Genomic DNA, 27,289 nt, shown 5'->3' with positions numbered 1-27,289 from the left:
CTACAAAACTGGTTTTCGAGGCGGAGATATATGTAATTCCTCCAAAAGTTGTTTCAACCAAATTATTTTAGATGCAGGTAGAGCAAAGGCATGATACTCAGACTCCGTGCTAGAGCGAGCAATGACAGTTTGTTTCTTTGAGGACCACGAAACTAAATTATCACCAATAAAGACAAAATATGCAGCAACAGATTTACGATCACACTACAAGAAACATCATCTACTACGACAGTTATTTATATCACAAAATGGAGGGAGAAAAAAAATTGTCACAAAAGGGAAACAACACGTTTTTTGTGGAAAAATGCTATTATTGTGACAGTTATTTGATATCATAGAATAAAAATAAAATAATAAAAACAAAATCTCAAAACCTCCCTAAGCCTTTCTCACACTCTCATCCTCTTCGAAAACGCTCGTAGACCATCGAACAGCTTCGAATGCCACCGAATGCCGCCGACAATATTCGAACAAACTCAACCACTTCAAACGCAACCGACCATCTCTGAACGTCTTTGTCATTGGCTATCGTCGCCCATCGAACTCGCCCGTCGTCTCCCATCTCCTCAAGTTAGGGTTTTTTGCCCATTTATTTAACCAAAAAGAAATTTTGGCCCATGTATGGACATTAACTTAGGAACCCAGTTATGATAATGATGATAATGATAAAATTTCTTCCTTCCTATAACTAGAATCAAGTTTAGAAGACCCAAAAAAGGAAAAAAATGAAGATTTCTTTTCTTTTTCTCCACCACTTTGTTGACAAATTAAGAGGAATGAATGGATGGATTCGTGACATGAGAAATCAAAGAGGAATTTATAAGGGGAGAAAATGAACAAAAGAAAAAATGATTTTCTGAGAAAGGGATAGGAAAAAGAGAGAAGGAGAGAAAATGGAGGATTGTAACAATCTTAGAGGAAGGAAAAGGCAGCAGGATCCTACAAAAAGTAACCAGTCGGGGCTCCTCCCTCCTTCCTACACCCTCAGTCAATAACCACTAAAGCTTGTATAACTACTAAAGTGATAAGAATTTGGAGAAGTTAGGTATTTTCTGGTTGCCTACTGTTTCTTCAGCATGAGTAAATGAGTTTGTTTTTATTAACCAACATAAATTGTAAATATATGTTTAAATGTTATTTGCTGTTTTCCATGGGAAAGAAATTCAATGCTTTTGTTGGTAACAACTTTAGCGTAGAGGACAATATATGTATGGTCAAGAAATGTAGGAGTTGATAAAATATTTTTACTTTAATTGGTATCGACCTAAATTTATTTTAAAATTGGTTCTTTGTTGGGAACTTAGGATGTTGTTTCCCATCCATCATTTCAATAATTCTAACACTTGTATTTTATTTTATAAAATATTTGACAATTGTAATATATATGTATATTTCAAACTATACCATGAAATATAATTATAATTGTTGAGGAGAGAGATAGTTGACTTCATTAATTTAATGGAAAAAGATGATGATTTTAACTAGTAGAAGGAAGAAAGTTTAAATAAATATATATGTTTATTCTATATTTTGGTGAGAGAATAAAAAAATATTATTATTATTAATAATGATTATAAATGTCTAACCTTAACCACCACCCTTCACTATGCAACCTCATCCAACAGTAACTGTTCGTGCCGCTTTAGCTCTTTTATTCATGTCGTCGGTCCCTCGTCGCCCTCTGCCACCGCTGCCCGCCGCTCACTTGGTCTTGGTTTGGTGAGTTTATGTAAGTGTTTTTGGTTTTTATTGTGGGATTTTAATACCATTAAACGTTAATTGGGACTCTAAATTAAGTTTGTTATTTAAATTTATTTTGGTTGCATGCAAACCTTTAGGAGTGAAAAGCTCAATTTTTCTATTCAGGTTGAGAGGATTTTTCAATATCGATTTTAGTAAGTTCCGAAAGCTAAAGTAATTAAATTAGTAATTTAGTAATTTGTTGACAAAAATGTTTAGCTTATGGGTAGCTATGATAACTACTATTGGATTGAGAAGTTACATGCATAACTTATGGTTAATAATTGTGATTGTGATTGTGATGGATAACTATTCGTTTAGTTATAAGTTATTGATAATTTATAAAAGATAGCTATTGGTTTGGTCTAAGACTACTGTGAAAAATGTGTAAAGGGTAATGATTTGTGTAACCTATGAAGTACTTAGGAATGCTCGTTGTGAAAAGTAGGATGCTTGTTTGATGTGTCTATCGTGAATTAATGTACATTGAACTTAATTTATAATTTTATTAAATAAAATTATTTATTATTTATCTTATTTTAGGTTAATTTTTGTGCAAATTTGGGCCGGGGTTTTTAATTTCTTGAAGGATTTATTGGCGGATTTTGGAAGAGTTAATTTATAGAATTTTTCCATCAAAGGTTGAATTGGTTTCGACCTCAATTTTGGATAAGTTAAATTGAAAAAAATTTGATGCTAGCCATTGGTAAATTAAAGAGAATTTCAAAAATAGCAAAATTTACAAAATATTTACAACCTATAGCAAATTTTATCACTGATAGTCATTGATATGTTATAGTGATAGAAAACTACAATTGATAGAATCCAAAATTTTGTTATAGCTTATAAATATTTTAATTTATTTTGCTATTGTTAAAAATGATTGTTTAGGATCTGTTTTAATTGGAAAAATTAATTGTCAACCAAAGATTTTCTTTTAGCAAATCTTAGGTACGAGATTCTACTACTGAACCTTCGAATAAAAAATTAAGAGTGTTGCATGTATCTACTAACTATGCATTGACAATGGCTAAAAAACATAGATGAGTATTTAAGAGTTGTTGGCTGATCTTATGTGACGTTTATGCATGTTTGAATTATATGCTTATAGACTATTATGACTGATGTTTCATGCCATGTTTATTTTTACTATGACATGATTCATGGACTGATGGTGTCTGTTAGGTTATGTATCCTACATGTACGTTATCCCTCGTGATCAACACCTTTCAACTATTATAATTGTGTGTGTTTGACAGGACCACTAGTCTATCATGATTCATGTATGGTCTGATGAAAACATTAGATTGCTCTGTCTAATATATGCTCCTATGGGATCACTAGATCGATAAGTGTTCCTGAGAGATCACCAGACCATGTGTATTCCTTTGGGATAACAACACTATTATGATATAAGGTACCTTAATTTTAATGGAAATTGAACAGTTCACCTAATGAGATTTGTAGTGAGTCCCTTATTGATATTTTTATACTCACCATTTTACTATGTTTAATTTTTTCAAGCAAATGTAAAAAGAAGGGCAAGTTGACGAACTACAAGAAAGGCCTATGATCAGCCATATGAAAATTGTTTGGTTTATGTTTCCACTATTAATTTTAGAAAGTTAAGATAATTAGATCAGAATTGACCCAATTTGGTTATGAAAAATTCGGGTCGTTACAGACGACAAAATTAAGACGTCGTTTCAAGAGTTAGGAATGTAACTAAGATTACTTAATGAATCATAGAAGTGCATTAGAACGTATGAGTAATCAAAGATAGAAAAGAAATGAGATCGTGAAGTGTAAAAACAGTGAGAAAAACGATTGGATTGAAAATTATCACCATGTGAATAAGTTATAGATTACAAAACGGGTCCAAAACGCTTGATTCAAACGTGAATTTTAGATTATATATAAAATTACAAACTCATCCATGATGATCCTATCCTGCTTGCATATCTTCATTTGTCTGAAAATTTCAGAGAGAAATAACTTTTTGAATTATCACGATCAAAAGATCCAAAGTTATGAAAATTAGATATTGAAATTGTGAGCTCTATAATTAGAACATAGTTTATTTTTAAATGTGCAACTTAATTGGTAGCAGCTAAGCCTAACTAACATAAAATTAAATAAATTAAACATAATATAAAAGATTTAAGCATGACTAACAACCACCTTATGTTCTTAATCCAAATTTTAGAAGTCCATTTCTTTTTTTCTTTTTTATCAACCTACTGTTTCATCAAAATAAATAGATTTAACTTCTAATTTAATCAATAATAAATGTTTGATTATTAATTATTATAATAACTAACAATAAATAGATTTAACTTATAATTAGTTAAATAAAGCCGACATTTATAAAAGAAAAATTGCATCAAATAACAAAAGTATTTTAAAAAAATCGCTATTGACATCTATTTTTTTTGTATATTGCGAATATGACAAAATTTGTAATATCAGACGGTAATCACAGGACTATCGAAAAGCTATCAGACGGTAATCATAAGGTTATCCGCTTTTAAATTTGCTATTTTTGCAATGACATCTTTATAAAAGTAGCAAAATAAATTAAAACATTTACAAGTTATAGCAAAATTTTGGATTCTATCAAGCATATTAGTGTATATCAACGTCTATTATCGATAGAATTATGAAATTTTGTTATATGTGGCAAATATTTTGTCAAATTTTCTATTTGTTTTTTTTTTTTTTGTAATTTTTCCTAAATTAAATATATGTAACTAATAATTAGTTATATCTATCTGAAAATATAGTAAAATAAACTCAAAATATTTACAAAATTATAGAAAAATATTACCATCTATCCTGAAGGAGTTTATATTAATGTATCGTAGTCTACCCGATATAGATTGTAATATTTTTCTAAATTTATAAAGATAAAATAGTTATGTGATTTAGAATAATTTTTGTCAAGATAAGGGATGAGAAAGAAAGGGAGAATTCTTACACAAATTAGATAAATGGTTCTACTAATGTCATAGAGAATCAACACTCAAAGCTCGTTCTATTAGCTCATGAAGAGAGCCAAGTCGTCCTGTGAATTGTTCATCTTCAACGACGACTCATCAAAATCTATCAACTTCCCAAACCAAATCTGCAATTCAAAATAATGTGGTTGTTTAGATGTTTAAATTTTTTTAAAAAATATTTAATAAGTGATTGAACTTGTGTTAATTACTTTAAATGTATAGAATGTAAAATAGTAATTAAAATGGAACCAAAAAATGAAACTGAAATTGAGGAACCAAATCCTAAAACATATGGTTCTGAAATGAATCTTGAATTAAATTCGCAGTATACGCCACCAAATTTAACGCTAAATCGTTGTTGCTCGTCACCACAAACTTTAATGAAGGCAGCTTCTTTTTCCATACTAAATTCCTCCGCCACCTTCTTCCATTGTTCTTTAATCACTGCTCTGCAACACTTCGAGTCATCTTGAACATCCCCCTCTTCATCTCTTCCATTTTCCATCTTTCTTCTCTTTTCAGTAATAATTTACTTATACGCCTTAACTCTTTATAATATATACACATACATAAATGTGTACTTAAAATTGGGGCCGCTCCCTTCTTGTTAGTTTCTTTACTTCTTCAAGTAATAAAGTTTGTATTCTATTTCTTTAATCAGTACTTGAGAATCGCATAACCTATAAACATTTGACAGGTTAAAAGCATATTTCTTTAAGTAAAATGAAAAAAATGTCAAGAATAACGAAAAAGTGAAAAAAATGCATAGTTTTTCTTTAAAAAAAATCAATACTTGACAGGTTAAAAGCGTCAAATTTATATTTATTTAATTGACATTTTTTAAATGTCAAGAATTACCTATTTCTAAATAATTTTTCCCATATTCTCGAAAAAAAAAATTTATCCCCAAATTTTCTTTTCTTTCTTCCATTCATATCTCCAAATTTTCCTTTTTTCCCCAAATTTTTTCTTTTCTTTCCCAAATTTCAACAAATTCATTTTTCCACAACTCTTCTTCTTCACAGATGTGATACCAAACCTCGTGCATGATTTTTTCTTCTAAACAAAACATTTATCCTCAAATCCTTTTACACGGTTTTCTCCGCCCAAGGAAGAACAGGTACTACGATTTCTTTTTCTTCTTTATGTTCACTTCCTAGTTGTTTCATACATTTCCCCAGTTATGGTTGTAGCCGTCGATTCGTCTTCTCAAGAACATGGTTGATGCTAAATGAACAGAGAGACAAACAGAGAGATGTGCAATCAGAGCAGACAAATAGACAGGATCAGTGGATTATGACGTGCAACTATGCTAAATGAACGGAGAGATGAACGGTCAGAGCAGACGAGCAGATGAACAGACAATTTAGATAAGATTGGTGGTTTCGCGAACAAACACATAGACGTATCTGAACGAGATCGGAACAAAGACCACAAAGAGAGGTCCAACAAATTGGTATCAGAGAGAATCTTGATTTCAAGAAACTGAATCTTAGAGGAAATTAAAGAAAGACAGACCTGAAAATGGCAGGGCAAGAGTAGAAATCGAGAAGTTCGATGGAAAAGGAGACTTTGTCTTATGGAAAGCAAAGATTAAGGTCTTGCTAGGACAACAAAAGGCTCACAAAGCCCTTTTAGATCCGTCAGAAATTTCAACAACACTCAAAGCAACACAAAAAGAAGAAATTGAATTAAATGTCTATGGTACTCTAATACTGAACCTTAGTGACAATGTTATAAGCAAGTACTAGAAGAAGAGACAACCATAAAGTTTGGAAGAAATTAGAAAGTCTATATGTCACAAAAGATTTCCCAAACAAAATGTATCTAAGGAAAAAATTCTTCACATATAAAATGAATCCTTCTAAAACCTTAACAGACAACTTAGCTGAGTTCAAGAAAATAGTTTCAAACTTTAAAAGTCTTGAAGACAAATTCAGTGATGAAAATGAGGCATTCGTTCTCCTAAATTCTCTACCTAAGGATTACAAAGAAGTGAAAAATCCACCAAAGTATGGAAGAGACTCAGTTAAAACAGATGTCATAATATTAGCCCTCAAAACCAGAGAATTGAAAATACAGTCATCTCATAACGAACATCAAAGTGGAGATGGTTTGTTTGTCAAAGGTAAATTCCAAAACAATCAAGGTAAAAACAGTAGCAAACTTTTTTCTTACGAAGATAAGAAAGCTAAACAAAAAAAAGAAGTGTAAATACTGTAAAAAGAAGGGACACGTAATACAATAGTGTTTTCCTTAAAAGAAAAAATAAATAAAAAATGATTCAAAAGGAAAACAACTAGAAGCCTATATAGTAGAAAGTTCATTTACCTAAACTGATGCCTTGACATCAACCTTAGACCAAGCCAATCATGTTAACCCATTAGGAAAACATGATTGGGTCCTAGACTCAGAATGCACCTACCATATGACACCTTTTAGAGCACGGTTCAATACCTATAAGGAAATCAATGGAGAGTCTGTGTTCATGGAAAATAATAATGCTTGCAACATTTTTCGAATTAGATCAGTTACCATGAAACTAAAGCATGAGACTGTAAAACTCCTTAGAAATGTAAGACCTGTCTCTCACGTTAAAAGAAACTTAATCTCCTTAGGAATGCTAGACTCTGTAGGATGCGAATACAAAGGAAAAGGTGGAGTCCTCCCGATTTTCATGGGACCTAAAGAAGTATTGGTTGGGAAAAAGGTAAATGATATGTTTATAATAAAAGGGGTTGAAATGATAGAGGAAACAAACACTGTATTATCTCTAAACTTAACAGAGGCTGACATTTGGCATAAAAAACGGTCTCATATAAGCCAGAAGAGACTGGAGGCCCTATCTAAGCAAGACATTCTGGCTCAAGACATATGCAATAAATTGTCTTTCTGTGAACACAATGTTCTAGGCAAAGCAAGGAAACAAAGCTTCACCAAAGCACAACATATAACTAAAGGAATTCGAGACTACATCAATTCGGATCTATGGGGTCCAACATCCATTCTAAGCCTAAGTGGCTCGAGGTATTTGTTCAATGGTTTTTTTTTTTTTGCAAATATTGATAGACATGTAAATTCGAGTCCTACTCCGTGGAACTTTGTATCATTGATAGGAACCATAATCTTCATACATTTTAATTATTGACACTCGTCAAGTCTAACCAGACATTAATTATGTAGCTAATGTGTCATCTAATTATTTCACTTTAAAATCTATCTCCAAAAATCTGACAGAAATTTGGTACAGTTGAATCTACATTTATTATTTTTCAAAAAGAGAATTAAAATTGAATAGATGATGTGAACTTAAAAATAACAAAGCAATGATTAAATAAGAAATTAAATTTGAACATTTTATTCATAAATATAGATACCTAATATATCAAACAAATTTCCTATACCTCAAAAGTTTGGAAGGAAGTTCCCAAAACAAAGCAAGAAAACCCATGGGAAGAAACTTGAAAATATTTTGGCGATAACTCCATATATTTTTTACCAACTCCACATACAAAGGTAGTTGAATTATAATAAACATGGTCACCGGAAGAAATGTCGCAATATATAACAAACTCATCGTCCACTTCATCTCCTTCGATTTTATTGTCAACACAATCGTCAATGCGAATGCCATCATTGTACTCGCCACTGAGAAAAACAACAACTGGAATCCAATCGAGAGTTTCATCGGCAATGTGTGTAGAAAATCTTCCATCTTAAACGAAGATGTTAGAATGGAAAGAAACAGAACCACTGACGTTAGTGCTGTGGCTAGTGCGATAATGTCCATGATTGTGAACACAATATATATAGGTTCAGTAAGGAGAACAGGGGAGCCAGTCTTGCTATTGAGTCCGCCAGGGACAGTGTAGGCAGCGGCAAAGACGACAGTCGCGACCAGAACTGCGACAGCAGAACAAGACTCGGAGGTTTTCTTAAGCCATTCTTCGGCATCGTTGAGCATTTTCTCATGTGTCTTGTAGAAGAACTCACAAGCCGTCCATTTCATTTTGTTGTGGTGCATGTTGTAAAGGGCAGGGATGTGACATTGTACACGCTCATACCATTTGAGTTCATGTTGGAGTTGTAAAGCAGGGCCGTGGTACCCGCCACGGTAGAATTTTGTTATGCCTACATGGTGGAGTGCGGTGAATCCTAAGGCGTCAACTTTGTTATGCCTTGTTATGCCTACAATTTTGTTATGCCTACGTAATCAACGGCCTGAGGGTAAACTTCGACGATTTGTTGGACGATCTCGATGATTCCGTTGGCAGCAGCAAGGAGAAGAGGAGTTTCGTGGTGGTCGTAATACTCGATATCTCCATCTTCTCCTTGGTTGTTCTCAGACGATGGGTGGGTTCTTAAGATATCGATGTTGAGGTCTCTGCCTTTGCCGCTATCGTTCGGATGATGGGTACCGACGGAGTCGACTTCGATGTTTTCCAGTATAGGTTGGGTTTGAGTCCATGAAAAATCAATGTGAGCAAGCATCTTTGTGATGGTTAGGGCTAATTTGTGTTGCTGCTTTTTCTCATAAAATTCTTTCCATTGTGGCCATCCTATGGAGGACAGATTCTAATTAGTGTCTTACATATAACTTCCACGACTTGTTATTTAATTTGCTTCCTACTTTCAATTTTATTTTATTCAATTCTACTCAAATCTAATTTCATTTGGATGAAATCTCAATATATCCTAAATTTAAATCGCTGTTGATTTCTTTTTCTTTATATATATAGTTGCAAATATAAATTGTTGGCCAATAACCATACAATTTGTCAGTCATCATAGATTTCATTGCATTAACAATTCTTTAAAATTGTTGCTAGGCAAAAGTTGTACGTGAATTTTGATAACCAATAATTCTCTTATTGTATTTATACTCTAGGGAAATTTATTAATTCTTATTATTTAATTAAATAATTTGAATTGAATATAATTTTGAGGAATAAATTTAAGAGTAAATGACCTAACATTTGGACAAATTAAAAATACAATTTGCAAATTTCAAAATTTGAATAGAAGAGAGATATACCAAAGAAGATGAATCTCCAAAACAAGCATGTCAAAAAGTGTAAGAAATATAGCCCTGCAATGCAACATTACACATATTTATTAGTGCCCATTAATTTTTTTATGGGATTGATTTGCATTCAACCGAAATTTACCCTTTTTTTTTTTTTTTTTATCAAAAAGTTCAATTAAGAGAAATAAATTCTCAATTCTTTTGAAAGAGAATGATTTCATTAAGAATAAAAGAAAGTGAGAAATGTTTGGAAAAATATAGGAACCCACCAAAATATTTACCATATAACAATTTTGAAAACAGAAAAACGCACGCACTTACAATAAAATATTCAAAAAATATTGATCGCTTAGATTTCACTAGAAAAATCAACCATTTTTTTCAATATTTTTTTGGCACACATTTAGTAGTATAAATTTGGCCGTTTAAATTTTTGTAGCAAAATCTAAACCATTTTTTTTTTTATATGTGATCGTTTATATTTGACACACGATTGTTTAGATTTGATCGGATAGTCATTTTATCAAAATTTACATTTGCCAATCCAATATGCTTATGGTTTTCTTTTTCACCATCCTTTATATTTAGCACATGATTTTGAACCAAGCAAAAATATGAAAAAATTATCGAAGAAAGAAAAAGACATGAAAATGAAAAGGAAAAAAATCGCAAGAAGAGAAGAATGATGAAGATAAGGAAAAACAAATTTGAATTTTTTTTAAAAAATGGTAAATTTCATAAACTTTTTTACAATTGGTGACACGGACTATAAATATTTTACACGTTTGTTCTATTTATCAGAGCTAACCTTAATTAAATTTAATTTTTTAATTGAAAATTAAAATATAGAAGTTTAAATAAAGCCAGTGAAGGATTTGTAATAATCTATTAATGGATGTAAAAGTGATTTTCTCATATAGCAAAACCAAAGAAAAAAATATTAACAATTATAAAAAACTTACTCCTTCGCACTAGTAGATAATAGTGATAGGTAACAGTGATCATAATTGTTAATAAATTTTTATCATCTATCACTTAGGTGGTGACATATTTGAAAGTATTTTCCATCGTTTTTATTTAAAACAATTACCTTGTTCAAAATCGTAATTAAAAAAAAAAGATGATTAGTCAAGTTTTACTCTTTAAACAAGAAAAACTTACAACAATTTGAATGGCAAAATTTAGGTGGAATTTGAGAGTTGCTAATTCCAGCTTCTAAATCTTCATTCTTATTTTGAATAATAGAGCTTTTAGAATAGCCATTAGGATCATTGTTGGAAGATCCAAAATTTGAATACTTATAATTGTAGATGTCCTGAGTAGGAAGCACTGTCATAACACAGAACAAATTAATCACATCATATATCATTTTAATTTGAAAAATGTGAAGTTTTAAGGAAAGAAATTGAAGGAGAAGTTAATTAGAAGGAAGGGTTTTGGGTTTTACGATTATAGATAATTGATTCAAAGAACTTCATGGGATATCCACTTTGAAAAGCAGATGGCATGTTGGCCAATACATGAAGAGCCGTTTTGCCTTCTAGATTCGTCATTTCCAACAGCGACTTATCGAATTCAGTCAGTTTCAAAACCACATCTGTAATAATTAAACCAAATCTCAATTAATTCATAACTATTTTTTAATTACTTCCCAGAGGAAAGAGTGCATGTTTATGTTTAGAACCAAAAAAACAAGACTATCTCTCACCAAATTTTTGGCTTTGGATGGCAGCATGAATGATGGGATTACCCTTCCTATTAGTCCAATGCCTTGAACACCGAGAGAAGAAATCTTCACAGTCTTCTAATATATAATTAACAATCTCAAGATGTCCACATCTTGCTGCTCTAAATAGAGGAGTTTCTCCGTAAATATTCTCCGCCACAAGATCTTCTTTCTTGTACTCAACTAACAGCTTAACCGCAGCCAGATTCCCACCGTTGCAGCTTCATGCAACGGCGTGTTTCCGGCACTGTTCCTCCAGAACGCTTCGTCCATTTCAAAAATCCCCACCAGCAATGTTCTCAATGGCTCCTCTCCTCCGCTGTACACTGCCAAATGCAACACCGTGTCCCTGCTCGCTGTCATTGGAAATACAATCTTCGTCTCGTCTTTTAATTCTTCCTTCACTTTCTTCCATTCCTCTTTTATCACTGCCCTGTAAGGCTCTATCATTGTCATCAAAAAATCCATGATCCTGATTTTCCTCTCCTCTTGATCTCAATCTTAATTTGGAATGAACCCGTTATCTATATCCACGATCAATACTCCTATATTTGTGTAGTTCACTCAAGTGCCAATCAATTTATTAATTTTGTTGACCCATTTCGTATATCCCACTTTTCTCATACAGACATAAAATAGATTTAATATTCTAAAAACGAATTTGGTAGGATGATCAAACATTGGCGTTACGGACGTAAGTATTTTTCTTTTTAAAGAGATGTTTGTGTTCATTCACAAATATTCATATAAACATTTTCCTTTGCTTCTTCAACAAATAAAGAATTGTATTCCCTGCTCTTTTCTCGTCAAACTCAAATGTAGGTTCCATTCCACCGTATTTCTCCCCTTTTCCCTTCAAATCCTTCACAATATTCTTAAAAGAATTTACCTTTTCCATTCGTTTGAAATTTATGTCTAATTTCAATTTCCTTTATATCAACGTCGTCAAATTTAATTATTGAACAAAAATAAAAACTTTTCGAATGTTTAGAGACTAATTAAAACGAAAATTTGAAAATTTAAGGAATAAAAGGAACGAAATCCGAAGGGACCCAAGTTAGAATTTAAACATTTTATTATACGTTTTCAAAATTTTGTTTGGTTATAATTAGTTGTGTTTGTGAGTTTAGTTATCAAAATTTTGTTTAGTTTTATTCATATAGCAAGCTTTAAAAGTAAAAGAAACTTGTTTTGATTTGTTCTGTTCTTTGCTTCCAGCTTCCACACTGCATCTCTTACTTTTAAATTTCTTGCTGCAGCAAATGATAACTTTTGTATTTTATCTGAAATGTTCAAATAACTAACTTTAAATCAAACAAAAGTGAACTATCAGAATAAATAATAATCCTTTCCTTGATTCCCAGCATAGAGATAACTTTTGTTTAAAATATACAAATTATGTTAGGAATTAAAACTAAACTCTTACTTACTTTTTTTTTTTTTAATATTCTATATTTCCTTTCAAATTCTTAAATTGAGGGAGACCTCTTTAAGATTTACTTACTTACTTGGAGATTGTCATGTGTGTGTATGTGCATCTCTTTTCAAGCAATAATGTCCTTGGACTGCTTGTGGGAGAACTTTAAAAGATCACTAGTAGAAAAGTGGTCTACGACGACAGTTATTTACTATCGTAAACGAAATTCGCGACAATTATTTTCAGTCATAGAAGCGGGAGTCATGGAAAGTTCTTCGATGATAGATTTTAAAAACTGTCGCAATAAGTTATTTTATGACATGAAATAAATGTCGTTAATCAGAATTCAATGACGTCAAATAACTGTCATATTTTATTTTATGACAACAAATAACTATCATCATTTGTGTATTAACGACGGTTAAATAAATATCGAAATTCATTTATTGCGACATTTTTTAATTGTCATGAATATGTTAATCGCGACAGTTTTTTGTATAAAAATGTCATTGTTTTACTATTGACGACATTTTTTTCCTGTCACATATAGGGCAATCATGACAATTTATTTTATTAAACAACTGTCATCGTTTTCGGATTGACAACAATTAATAACTGTCACAAATTCATTTATTACGTCATTTATTTTCTGTTGCAAATTTCTCAATTTGAATGACAATAATGTAGCTGAGAATGACATTATATATTGACATTAATCAAGAATTTTGATATATTGACATTATAAATGAAACTACATACAAATCATTGTTGTAATAAACTAATTTGAACAATTTACTATCATTTAAATAAAGCGAGAGAGAAAAGAGGAAGCCTTAAAAGCAAGATTCTTAATATATCCTCATAAAAACAAAAAACTTGTTCAAGTGTCAAAGTCGACAAAAAAAAAAAAAAAAAACTGCAACTGACAAAAACGAAAGAACTATGATTATTTGATGATGTTTGGTTCAATAAGTAGGAATGTTAGCTTGAAACCTTTTCTCATTTTCTCCAACTGCCAGAACATTCAGGACATTTTTTAAAGATTCACAACACTCTATCACTTCACATTTCATGTACTCATCTGCATAAATGTGCTTCCATAGGTCAGAATCTCTGGATCGAAATTCAACAGCCATATCCAATGCTATTGGAATCTGTAGCAGTAGAAAAATTGTTAACAGTTGCTATAAGTATGCCTAAAAATTAAAAGAAAACATAAAGGGGCTATATTGACCTTGCTGGCTAGTAAAAAGGGAGGCCTTTGGATTATTTTTAGGCTGGGATCTGAGGAATAAGGAACTAGCAAGAGATCCATCTCCCTGTTTCATTTGAAAATTTAGTTTAGTTTTAAAATTATAATTGGAAGGATGCTTGGAATGAAGAATTCTAATTTTTAGGCAAGAGTTCTAATAAACTCTATGGGTGTGTCTCCTAATCCTCTGTTTCTAACTTTATTGTCTTCCCCAAGAGATTTGACAAGATACTTTTATCTGATATTGAAGAAATTTCACCAATTGTGGGCTGCAAATAGTTCAAATAGAACTAGTATTGGAATATATAGAATATACAAAATACCCTAGCCCATACGAAACAAAAGAACTCCAAGACATAGAAGAAGCAAAAGTCATTAAAAGAAATGGATGAAGTGCAAACATATACACAAGACAACTAGCAGTAACTACCACAATATGCTTATGAACCAACAACTGAAGTAACCTAACTAATAACAAAGTCAACCTATCACAAAAGAACAAGTTTTCATTTTTCAACCAATAGAGGCATGCCTGCAAATAACCATCATCTTTTGTAGACTTTAGAAAGATGTCTGACAAAGCAGACAATAACTTAGGAGAAGAGGACTTAAGTATAGTTCGGAAATATGAGACTACATTTTTCAACTAAAAGGCTAATTCCTTAGACATCATGTAAATTAAGTCCCTTTGGATTGCATAAACATGGCACCAACTCCATTGCTGAATGAATAAAGCATAAACTACCTTAATAAAGCATAAATTTACCCAAATGCAATATCGTGAATTAATTGCAACATCTTTAGTGAACATAAAGGGGCTATATTGACCTTGGGAAAGACAATTTGAATGAATAAATCATAAACTACCTTAATAAGTTCATCAGATGCAACGTATCCTATCGCTTCTTCAAGACTCATCTCTGCATTTAAGTTTAGAATTAGATGTTAGTGTGAGTAATCATACTTAGGAAAAGATAATAAAGCTTTTCAGCCTACTCGTGTCCTGACGTTCTAGAACTGAATTCTACATCTTGGATACTGGATTCACAATAACACTAAAATATATACAATTGGAACTCAATGTAGAAATAACATACAAGTCGAGGTGGAGATAGCTTCATGTTTTCATCTTTGCAAGCAGAACGGATATTGGTAAGTTTTCTTTAGTTCTTACAAGATTAACCTAGAAAAAAGAAAACTGCTTACCATGTAAATCAAGTAGAAATTACAACTTCGATCCAAAGTCTAAACATAAAGTTCTCAACTTACATCTAGATCTGATTCCCTAGAATGTTCTCCAATAATCATTCCATCATAAGTCTGGAACATAAATTATCAGGAAAACTGAGCAGAACATTTTCGAGGACCCATATAACATTTTCGATGATTAGATTCATTTGTAAGTTTCTTTTGTTAGTTGATTTAATTATTATCTTATCTTCTAAATTTTTGTGTGTTTGGTTCTATTTTATTTGAGAATTTCAATTTTTAAGTTGATTTCATTTAGTCCATTTTGATTCCAAAACTTGTCAGGATGTGTATTACTTTTAAACTCTAAGACATGATAGGTTAGACATCCTAAAAGCTTAGGAACCAAAATAGTTCGACATAGTAATATTATGTAACAAATTAAAGTGAAAAATTTACAATGGGTAGGAAATAGTAAATGTTGTAACAAATTAAAGTGAAAAATAGATTAAAGGTAAAAAATAGTAAACATTATTATAAAAAAAGTAATAAATATTATAATAATTTAGGATTTGAAATAGTGACATTGTAGTTAATTATAAATTATAATAGTTGAAAAATATGAATAATATAATTGTAACTAGAAAATCTGAGACATGAGTGGCTAGCTAATATATAGTTTATCCCACCTACTCGGATCGAGAAGGTGTTTACCTCACCAACTTCGTGTTTAATAACTCAACTTCAATAGTGAAGTTTGTACATTTATTAATGATCTTATTGTTTTTATCTTTTTTTTTTTAATTATTTTATACATTAATGGACTTCTAATGTATAGGAAGGAATGTGGTCTGTTGGATAAATTTCTACCTCTTGCATTTTTAGCCAAATAAGTTTATGAAATTGGGCCAATAGTACAAACTTATTTACTTTTGAAAAAATGGTCAAAAATATAAACCTGACTCATGTTATACATTAGATATATACTTGATGCATTCCACCACACTACAAGAATTTGGGATTATCCCAATGCAGGATAATGAGTTGGGATAGACGACGTCGTAGGAAAAGGGTTCTGTCGACCGAGGGGAGTTGTTCAAGGAAACATCTGCTCGGATGGCCATTTTATTTCGCTAGCGGCTGCAGAGGCTCATGTATGTTTCTATTATGCTTTTTGTCTTCATTTTGTACGTACATTTTATTTACACGCCTTTTTATAACTTATATTAATCAATCAAAATTTTATTCCATAGTCAAATGCTGGCCATCCAGCCCCAGCCCACTGCAAAGGATTCTCAACCACTATTTGATGGAGATATGTGAGACAGTGTTAGGTAGACAATCGGGCTACTCAAAGAGGCTCTTGGTTGGGACCCCAGGCTAAAGTTCCCGACACACTACTGGCAGTTCTTCCTCAGTTGCATTAGTCCACGAGCGAGATGTGAATACCGTACCAAGTGGGTTGATAAGCTAACAACTCGTCTTGCGAAAGCAGAAGAATAAAATAGATTGCGACACGAGGAAAGCCAACGACAAATGGCAGAAATGAGGAAGATGATTGTGAAACTTATTGATCGATCAAATAGAGAACCTTGATTTCTTCATTTAATGTAAGTAATTTCAAACTTTTACGTCGTTCTTTCATTTTTTTTTTTTTTTGTGATGATATATATATTTATACTTTAATTAATTTCGTGTCATTGTAGGTTGAAAATCTTGGGAGGACTCCGCTTAGATTAGATTTTGGTCATTTTGATTTTAGTTTAGGTTTATTGTAATTAGGGTTTTTTCAAATATTATAATTAATTTTAATATATATTCTTTGCTTTTATGTCTTATTAATTTTACGTTAGCTGTTCTACAATCAATTTCAATCAAATTTAATGGAATTGGATTATGAAAATATAAGTATTAAACTATTAATTTTTTTTTAAATGGTGGTGAAACCTTTCGCTCAAGCAGAAATGGCGTCCCAAATGATTGTTTATTACGACTCGTCGTCGTGATCGCTTTGAGCGATGCCACATCGTCGATTTCAACAGTGGTGTCAACGTTGCGGCAATGTCGACGCGCTGAAATACCATCGACATAATGTTAGACTGATGTGTTGATCGTGTCAACATATCATGCGTCGACATAAGGCCTATACCGACGTCATCTGTTTGATGCGTCGTCATTGCTTCTTACGACGCGTTATTTGCGACATCGTTGTCGACATGACTTTTGGCATCATGGAAGCCTTCACCAACGCATTTATGATGAATGGTGACGCACTCGTGCGTCGGTATTTAGCAAAATTATTGTAGTGGCACTTGATACATTACTTCACTAATATACACACTTGTGATATATACTAGATATCCTTCTAATAGGCAGTTGATGCACTTGGTATAACCTTGGTTATATCCATTTGGTAAATATTTGGTACACATTTAATAATCTTGGATATACACTTGATATACATTTGATACACACTTGATATACCAAATATTTATTTGATTTTTTTGTTAAATGATTGGAAAAAGAAAATATAAAATACAATGCATACTATTATAACTGAAGCTAAAATAATCTACACTCGAGACACAAACTATTTTAACTCAACTATAATAACCTATGACTATAATAACTCATTCATTGCCACAAATGGTCTCCCAAAAAAATTGATAAAAGAGTTGATAAAGACCAACTTTTTTACAAAATTATCACAATGCTTCATTTACTCAAATGACATTTGCCATATTTACTTAATTGACATTAAATTAAAAATATTTATTATTTTATCATTTTCAACATTTATATGTATATAAATATGTGTCTCTGGTATATCAAATATATTCAAGTGTATATCAGGTATGTCACTTGAGTTATACTTGTTTTTTACCATATCTGCAAAATGAAAAAAACGTGTAACAATCTTGCAAATTCCTAAACTTGAATAGTCACCCGTTACAATTTTCCTTTTCAAAACGTTACGGAGAAATACTATCCTCACTTAGATGACCAAGACCTAACTTTGTACCAATAACAATTAAGATGAAGCAGGCTAAAAAAGAATGAATCTCTGTATTATAATCAAATTCATCTTACAAGTTCTTTGTTACAGATAGTTCCCACAGAGGATCATATTAATAATGTATATAATAATTGAATTCTGAATGTAGATATTAAATAGTTGGTTCCAATCCTTTAGAGTCTATACAATAAGAACATCTATCAACAAAAGGATCATCCCAAGGTGATCATCCCATTACTATTGAGAAGAATTCAAATCAAATGGTTCTATTTCTCAACCTTTCTGACTTCACGTTACTGAACTAAGTTTGAAAAGATCGACAAGAATTAATCATCCACAACCGTTGATCGACAGTTGATCTATTTTTCTTTAAAAATAATTAAATTTGTAATTCTAATTTTTCATAGTCTGATCAAACTTGAACCAAAATAGTACAATCAAAATAATCCATTACACATTCAAATACATTTCGTGAGAAGTTTAAATTTCATTCAAATTAAAACAGATTAAAAGACTTTAATTGTTTTATAACATTGGAAGCTAAAGTAACCATACACATATAAGATAGAAAAGTTTCAACTATTCTCATCGTAATATATACATCCATCTTTTTTCTTCTAATCACATTCAACTGCGATCAACCCAGAAAATAGTCTTCCTCTTTCTCATTCATCGACTTAGAAGTAGTATACACTTAGAGTAAATACAAGTTCAACAAATTCAATTAGTTTCAATGGTAATAAGAATGAACAAACTAACTAGGCAAATGCATCAAAAACTAACTATTCTTCAACACAAGTAATTAACATTCAACTTAGGCAAAAATGTCTCCAAACCCCCTCCTCCACTGCTTGGGTTGTTGGGTTTCGAACGTACATGTGGGATGGATTGTCATTTTACTAATTCTATCCCAAACCTCACTTCCCAGAATCAATGGGATAAGCATATCCATGCAAATCCGATTAATAATGAGCTTGTTCATGTATCATTGAGGTTCTAAGTTTGTGACTACACTGCAATGAGACATAATCATCACATGCAATATGCTCATTATGTCTCTAAGCGAGGATCCGTGCAATAAAAGGTGCACATCCTTTCCACGCGTAACTACTTAATCTGCATTGAATAAAAGTTTTTCTCTCGCTTGCCTAAGTGTAAGCGAAGCGAGAGGTTTCCTGGGTAAGTCGAGGTCAAATACATAAAATTTCTATCTAGCTTAGCTACAATATCTACTTCTTCTCCAGACAGATGTAAATATCTATACAGTATGATGTATTAATTCTACTATTTATCGGTAGAAGGTGGCATGGAATGACATGCTTATGGAATGTGAACTAACTTGTATTAAAAAAATGTGAATGAAGGTCTCTGCGTTGTAGGCGATTAAGTGTGGCGTCCCTGATGTAATAGACATACATCACTTTACCATCTTCTAATTAAAGCAAACAACCTCTCAGTGCCTAAACAACACACTTATTCGCCTCTTGGAATACAAATGATAGAGATAGATTAGACAATAACTATCTAGATTTTCTTACTTGTAAGAGTCACATTGTCTCTCTATTTAAGGTTGGCAAACTCTCGGTGCCAAGACACCACAAATTTTCTCCTTTCGGGATATAAATGATGGAGATCATATGCCAAAATGGAGTTGGTTTCCAAACTCCCTTTTGCGTGTGTTTAATTATGTTCTTGCTAATTACTCTCTCGAGCAGTTGGCGACGAACGCTTGGCCAAGTGATGGAGTCAAGCTCAGCTAAACGCGATGAACCTTATAAGTAATTAAAAACCTCTTATCAAGCACTTATCACAAGCTTAAACAACTTATAACACTTCAACAAGATAAACAATAAAGAAATGATAGAATGATAGTGAATAAAAATGCAATGTATTCATTGATGTAAGCCTCTCAGCTATGAAAATATGAAGGTAAGAACATTACAATTAACTCGGTATGTGATTCTCGATAGTCATTAATTATGTTTTAAAACATGTATACTTAAAAATTCATCACTCATTTCTTACAATTACCTCACAACTCTTGCTCTTTCTCTCTCTGATAAAACTTTTCGCCCGTTGACTCGTTGTATTTTGTTTTATCTTCTTCGGTTTGAAATTGTTTTCTAGCTGGTTTTTTCTTCACCAGGTAAGAAACTCATATGTTTGAACTTTGTTTGCTCATATGCATGTGACTATCTCAATCCTCGACACTCGATATTCAAATCATACACATTTCACTTTTTTTCTACACGGTTTAATATCCATTCGTATAATTTTTCGCACATTTTTCCACTTCATCCACTTTAAAGGAAACAAGGGCTTGCGATTGGAACCTGGCTTCAATAATGTCAAGCATAACGAGTGCCGAGTGTCGAGTATCATATAGTGTGCACTTAGTGGTTTGGTTAGTATGCATATTAACATCGATTAGATTGCATCACGTTCAGTGTAAAGAGTAGCGAGGAACAAGATTGTGAAGAGAAGCTCACTTCTACTCAACTTGTGTTCTATTCAATAAGACAGTATTTTGGCCATTTTTGGACATAGACATAATATTGAATAGACCATTGGTGCATTACATTTTACTGAGAGAGGTGAAGAACGATAGGAGTGATGGGATAACGTTCGATTTGAATGGAATCATTGTGGATTCACGAAGGAGGATTTCCTATTGATGACGAGTTTGTCGCGGACACCTAATTTAGCTTGTGTTGTTAGAAGGGCTGAATGTGGGTTTATGTATGTGTTTGATAATAATGAACAGTTTGTATTGTATGTTTACAAAATGACTTTTAACTAATTTGATTAGATCGTATTGTGTCAATTGTTAGAAATTTTCTCTTAATCGTGGCTTTTGTACCATCGCATTAAATGTATAATCTAAGCAAACAAGAAAGGGTTGGGATCGACTATCTTGTAACTTGTAACGAGCATCCTGCATCGTGTAGCTAAGTTTTTTTATTGAAATAATGTTAAATGTTTAATTAAGACATGCAACAAGTATCATACTTCGTATAACGAGGAATAGGCATCCTGCAATGAAGAGCGAGAGGCTTTAGAATGTGCGAATTTAAATAAAAATGGATAATTTTACATGGTGCTGACTCGAGGAGAATGTCATTTTTCATTCACTTTCCAAAAATAGGCCAAAAATCATTTGAGCTCCTAAGAAATAGGTGATTTTTGGAGGCCTAAATGAAAAATTGCCTAGATTTGAAAAGTGAATAATAAGTGTTATTATGCTTGTGTCAACACCTTGTGAATCTTCTAATTTGTCTCTAAAAACTATTCACACGTTTACGTCAATACCTTGTGAATTTACTATTTTACCTATAAAAATCACCTAACATGCAACTGAGAACGCTACTCGATGCACAATGCTCAAAGCCTGATGCTCTATGTTTCATATTATATAATAGATACTCGCCATTCGAAGCTTAATACTTAATACGCAATAAAAATATCGTAGAAAAAGAAAGAAATGATGAAAACGGGTGAAATAAGAATAGAAGAAAAAGAAAGAAAAAAAAGAGAGAAAATGTTGCAAAATAACGAAAAGAGAGGAAAAATGCATCTGTATAGGTCGGAGCTACGATGACGTTCTTATAGCTCCGATGACCTTATTAGAGGGATAATCTTAACCTTTGTGATACATAAGCAAAAGATCACCTTTCATTAGTTTAAAAAAATACCTATTTTTCATTTGGCTCTCTTATTTTACTATTAGATGAAATTCAAATTATAAGAACAAGCACAGAATAGGTATAGATACTTATTTTTTCCAATTTTAAGACATCTTTTGTAGATGAAAGAAAGATAGATGCTGACTGCCATTTAAATCTTAAAGAATAATAAATAAAATGAAAAATGCAGTAACGATCAATAGCATTCTTCACTAGAAAAATCCATTTACCAAGAATCTGCATTCCAAGAGCCCTCATCCCAACTGACAGAACTACCTTAATATATGTGAATGGTACGATACATTCCTTCATTTCATCACACAGTTAGCCATTAAAACAACACCCACCAATTGAACCATAATTTCAAGACTGTTGACTGTTGTGATAGAAAATATAAAGGTGAAAGCTTTTACATATTGTCTGATATGACCAAAAAACCTCATAAAATAACCAAAACCATCCTCCTTCCAGTTGCAGCCACGGCCACAGCCACAGCCAAAGTTATGATATTACATGAAGTGACAAGCTCATTAAGAATATAGAGGAAAAAATATATTAATATATCCAAACAAAACCTTACCACAAAATGGAAAAAAGTCGAGGCAAAACCAGAATCAGTTCGTTTCTTCAAGATAAATATCATCAATCTGGCAGACAAATTATTTGATTACTTGTGAAATAATCAAGAAAGTTACCATTGGGAATTCATAACCTGCCCCAATGAACTCTACACATTGCTCCTACGTGTATTGAGCATCCAGCATCCATTGAAAGGAGTCATCCTAATGCCTGGCGGAAACAATGTGATTTCTTTTCTTTGGTTCGTTGTAATGAATTTAAGCAATTGGTTTCAACACTATCGTCGTATAATGTTATGGTAGCATCATTTCTATCAGCTACCCAGATGATACTTCATTGACTTCTTTAATGAAAACTTCCTTTGCTTGATTCACGTTGCCTTTTATATTTAGACTCTTCTTATCATCGCCCTCTGAAGCATTCTCATTAGAACAATGATTCTTCAAAACAACAGAAATGTCACCCTCAGAAGCTCCAGCAAGTCGGAAGCGCTCTACAGCAGCGTCAAGGTTCTTCTTCCAATCTCCTGTCCCTATTTTACATTCAACTTGGGACCTCTCGAAAAGCATGTTGCCCCAGAATAGATGGATCTGGGATTTCATTAGAGCTGCTTGCTCTGCAGATTCATTTGCTGAAACCTCATGCTGACCACCTATTCCCTGCATTTCATTGTCTGCACCGCCTGCATGTTTCTTTCGTCGCTTCAACAACTCTTCCCTCTTGCTTGCAGTTGGATCTTTTAGCTCATTTGCTCTCTGCTCTTCCAATTTTTCCCACATCTCAGTCGCTACTTTCATTTTCTCCTCTGCACTGTCAAAAAGCTCAAGTGTTTCTGTAAAATCCCAACTTGAAAGGTCTATTTTCTTAGCTAGAGCAAAAGACCAGTGAAGTTTAGCCATTTCAAACTGCTGTTGGCCAAGGGCCAATAGACCTTCATAAAAGTCAGGCTTGATCAAAAGTGCCTCTTCATATTTCTCTCTTGCAAGAGTGTACTTCTCCTTCACCCATTCATAAGCAGTTTGAAGCTGCTCTGCCACGATATCCTTTCCAGATGACTCATCAAGAGGAATGCGTTTCCTTGCAGCACACATATGAACATTACCCCAGTTAAAGAAAGCTAAAGCAGCAACCTCCTGGAATTTTGATGCTGCCTTGTTGAAAAGATTCTGAGCTTCTTCACTAGTAACTGTCTCCTCAAGAGCCTCAGAGCAGAGCTCCATCCCAAGCTCATGCAAATCTACATGAGCATCTGGATCAATACCAACATGGGTGCGGAAAAGTTGAGCAAATTCAAATAACCAATCATCCATCTCAACTTCCTTACACTCAGGATCTTCCGTATCTCCTACTTTCTCCTTCAGAACTTCTTTCTCTATCTTATCATTTTCAGAATCGGTAGCTTCTGCCATAGACTCCCCAAGAGGTGAAACATGCCCACTATCATCTCCCTTGGATTCTTCACTCTCGACAGGTTTCTCATCCTCTTCTTCCAACAAAGGTGGCTCTTGCTCAGGACTCACCTCTACAACATGCAATCTAAGCATTCCAAGTGAAGCAGGTTTATCTACTTCAGCATCCTTAGGAACAAAGCTATCAGCACAAAGCTCCGCCAGTCTAAGTTCACTTGTACAGGTTATTGTCACCAGATCATCATCTGCATCCTTATACTTGATCAAAACAAATTTTGACGAGGGAAAGCGTTTGCTCACAATCTCTCTAAGCACTTTGAATCTGCAATTCACAGGCATCATGGCAAGCCTTATGTCATGGTCATAGACAAGCTTCAAAGACCTCAACTGAACCTTAGGTTCTTGGTTTAGACTTTGAGCATGTGATGACAAAGAAGAAAGTGAATCTTCCTTCAGTTTATCTTCACTTACATTAGGAGCCTTTGCAGGTCCACTTGAAGGCTTCAAGACTACTTTGGGAAATTGCAATTTGGGTTCAGCTGGGCCATTTTCCATAGGTATAACCCCTTGATGCTTTTCTAGTTTACTATTTAGAAGTACTGTGGCACCCCCAATGGAGGCTGCTGCCTTCTTCTGAACCGGTCGAGTAGGCAAACATGGACCTAAGCCTGCAATTGGAGCACCAACCGCCGAGGCACCTAAAGCAGCAGGTGACGGGCGGCTCTGAAGGTCCTGTTGAGCCTCTTGGCGAGGTCCCACAGCAGCTCTCAACCGCTGAGCAATATCAAGAGCATCTCGGTGGTTAGGATCAGCAAGCAACAAGACCTGCACATCCTGCATCGCCAACTCATACTTCCCAATGGCCTCATATGCACGAGCCCTACGAAGGAGGGCACGAACAAATCGAGGCTGGACCTGGAGGGCCATAGTGCACTCAGAAATAACAGTATCATAATCAATTGGCTTCATTTGCATCAAGCAAGCCGCCCTATTACTATGAAACACAGCTCGATCAGGGTGAGTTTTAGGGGTAAGACGAAGTGCACTTTCATACTGCTCAAGAGCACCAACATAATCCTTATTCTGGAACCTTTTATTACCCTCTTCTTTCAACTCATGGGCTCTTTTCAAAAAGATAGAAGAATCCAAATCAACACCACCATTAGCAATTGGAGTCGAATTAACAGCGGAAGAAGCATGACTGGAAGCACCCTTCTTCTTTCTAGACCCAGATTTCCCCATATAGATAAAAACTCAAAGAAAAAGAAAAGAAAGAAAAACCCTCTCCCACTTACCGAACACGCAAAAAATTCAAACGCAGACAACAAATTACAAAAAAGAAAAGAAAACAAAAGTTAAGAAATTGCAAGATTTCTCGAAGAAAGAAGGAAGCAAACTTACAGAAGCGGATTATTTGGGAAACCCCCCAGTAAGCGAATCGAATTGGGTGAAGGTAAAAAAAAAAAGAAGTTAGATAGCGAGGTGTTGGTAGAAAAAAGAGAACTGTTGGCGAGAAAGTTGAGTGAGGGAAAACCCTAGATAGAAGAGGAGGATGGGTTTGGATACAGCTGAGGTTTAAACCATCAAAAGTGGGCCATCTCTCTCTCTTGGCCGTCAGATTGAACAGACTCACACATCCATCAACCTTCATGGATCCGTCTAATTTTTTTTCTTTTCAAATTGGGTGACTTTCGCACTTACATTTCTTCCATTTCTTCCATTTCTTCCATTTGTGTTCAAGGTGTTCGTTCAATTCGTTAATTGATTGCTAAAATGTGTTTTCATTTTTTCTTTTTTTCTTTTTAATTGCTTATTGGTCCTAACACTTTCCAATTTCTTGAATCTTTTTTATAAATTATGCATAATATCTCTCAATTTTCTACTCTCATCATTTCAATTGCGACAACTCACAATTCATAGAGAAATTTGTTTGAACTTGTAGACACATGTTTTCTTAAGTTTAAACAAAAGAAAAATCATAGTTTTTACTTGGTTTGCAAATACAATAAGTTGTATTGAATTCTTGTTAATTAACAACTGATAGAATAATAGACGGATGGACAATGGATGTTTACTATAGTTTGATAACATTTTAGAAATGATAAAAAAAAGTATTGACAAATAAACATATCTTTGATAAGTATAATAAGAAAGGACAAAAAAAAAATGAGAAGGATTCTTGGAATAGGAGTACAAAGCAAGGATGTGAGAGAAAGTTTACACATATGGAAATAACATTTTAATAACTAAATGTAAGTTTCGTAGAAATACCCCTAACCTCTTTCAACACTACGAAACCTTCTAGGAAAAGGTCTCATGCAAAATATATTCGTACATAATCAGAATTTACAAGATTCTTTAATTCAATGTCATCCATATTTGTTAAAAGCAAAGCTCCTCTTGGAAAAGATTTTTTCCACTATGAACGAACCTTCATAGTTAGGGGTCTATTTTTCTCGATGATCCTTTTGAAATGAAAATATTCTTTTTAACACCAAATCTCCTTCCTGAAAGCTTCGAGGGTGCACCTTGTTATTGTATGCTTGCATTAGTCTTCTTTGGTAAAGTTGTTCATAACTTAATGCTGCTAACCGTTTTTCTTCAACGAAATTCAACTACTCATAACGACTTCATATCCATTCAGCTCCATCTAACTTAACTTCCATGAGAACTCTCAATGGAGGTATCTCAACTTCTAAAGGCAGAACAACTTCCATACCATAAACCAAAGAAAATGGTGTTGCCCCTGATAAAGTACGAACTGACATGTGATATCCATGCAACAACAAAATTTCATGTCAATCTTTGTATGTTGTCATTTTCTCAATGGTTCTTTTACTATTTCTATTGGCTGCCTCAATTGGCCTATTCCTCTTTGGGCGATATGGAGTCAAATTTCGAGGGTTGATCTTGAACTATTCACAAAATTCATCCATTATTTTGTTATTGAGGTTTTTGGCATTACCCGTAATAATATTCTTTAAGAGACCGTAATGGCAGATCAAAACTCTTTCTTGATAAACTTGAGCAATAATCCTCTTGTAACGTTGCAATAAGATGTGTCGCTTTTATTCATTAGCGAAGTAATCAATGGCCACAAGAATAAAACGATCACCATTTGAGGCTTTAGGATCAATAGGTCTAATAACATTCATTCCTCACAAAAAAAAATGGCTATAGTGCTAACAAAACATGCAATGGAGATTCTGTTGCATGGATCTTACACATATAAATTTAACACTTTTTACATTCTC

The 27,289-nt window shown here is 33.2% G+C and overlaps 2 protein-coding genes, 1 long non-coding RNA gene and 1 pseudogene across 8 annotated transcripts; all 4 read right to left on the bottom strand.

Moving 5' to 3' along the window:
- Positions 1-3,544: 3,544 nt before the first annotated feature.
- Positions 3,545-5,259, bottom strand: LOC105436358. 2 transcript variants are annotated; one of them, XR_970236.2, is made up of 3 exons: positions 5,076-5,259; positions 4,718-4,864; positions 3,545-3,712 (listed from the first exon to the last, which is right to left on the bottom strand). It is a non-coding gene; the product is annotated as an uncharacterized LOC105436358 (long non-coding RNA). The 2 variants fall into 2 exon arrangements; XR_004214054.1 differs by lacking the exon at positions 3,545-3,712 and having other exon boundaries at positions 4,524-4,864.
- Positions 5,260-8,124: 2,865 nt separating this feature from the next.
- On the bottom strand, positions 8,125-9,340 carry LOC116404438 (annotated as a pseudogene).
- A 4,274-nt stretch (positions 9,341-13,614) lies between these two features.
- On the bottom strand, positions 13,615-15,532 carry LOC116402589 (callose synthase 5-like). 5 transcript variants are annotated; one of them, XR_004215043.1, is made up of 5 exons: positions 15,430-15,532; positions 15,258-15,343; positions 15,028-15,080; positions 14,143-14,227; positions 13,615-14,062 (listed from the first exon to the last, which is right to left on the bottom strand). XR_004215043.1 is itself a non-coding variant. In XM_031882098.1 (3 exons), the coding sequence occupies exons 1-3, from the start codon at positions 15,039-15,041 to the stop codon at positions 13,874-13,876; spliced, it is 288 nt and encodes a 95-aa protein (XP_031737958.1). In that variant the 5' UTR covers positions 15,042-15,056; the 3' UTR covers positions 13,615-13,873. The 5 variants fall into 5 exon arrangements, 2 of the variants coding, with proteins under 2 accessions (XP_031737958.1, XP_031737961.1); XR_004215042.1 differs by lacking the exon at positions 14,143-14,227 and having other exon boundaries at positions 13,728-14,062; XR_004215045.1 differs by lacking the exons at positions 13,615-14,062; positions 14,143-14,227 and adding an exon at positions 14,235-14,429.
- Positions 15,533-22,397: 6,865 nt separating this feature from the next.
- LOC101214983 (protein CLMP1) lies at positions 22,398-25,592 on the bottom strand. The gene has a single exon (XM_004145379.3). The coding sequence runs from the start codon at positions 25,275-25,277 to the stop codon at positions 22,944-22,946; it is 2,334 nt and encodes a 777-aa protein (XP_004145427.1). The 5' UTR covers positions 25,278-25,592; the 3' UTR covers positions 22,398-22,943.
- Positions 25,593-27,289: the final 1,697 nt, after the last annotated feature.

Source organism: Cucumis sativus, chromosome 1 (genome assembly GCF_000004075.3).
Source record: "Cucumis sativus cultivar 9930 chromosome 1, Cucumber_9930_V3, whole genome shotgun sequence".
Lineage (NCBI taxonomy): Eukaryota > Viridiplantae > Streptophyta > Magnoliopsida > Cucurbitales > Cucurbitaceae > Cucumis > Cucumis sativus.
This window is presented reverse-complemented; position numbering and strand designations above follow the sequence as displayed.

Bases quoted from the DNA above. Each gene is read 5' to 3' on its own strand.
- LOC116402589 (XM_031882098.1), bottom strand. The intron at 14,063-14,142 runs GTCAATATAGCC...CTACTGCTACAG, and splicing joins CCTTTTTACTAGCCAGCAAG to ATTCCAATAGCATTGGATAT.
- LOC101214983 (XM_004145379.3), bottom strand. From the start codon at position 25,277: ATGGGGAAATCTGGGTCTAGAAAGAAGAAGGGTGCTTCCAGTCATGCT.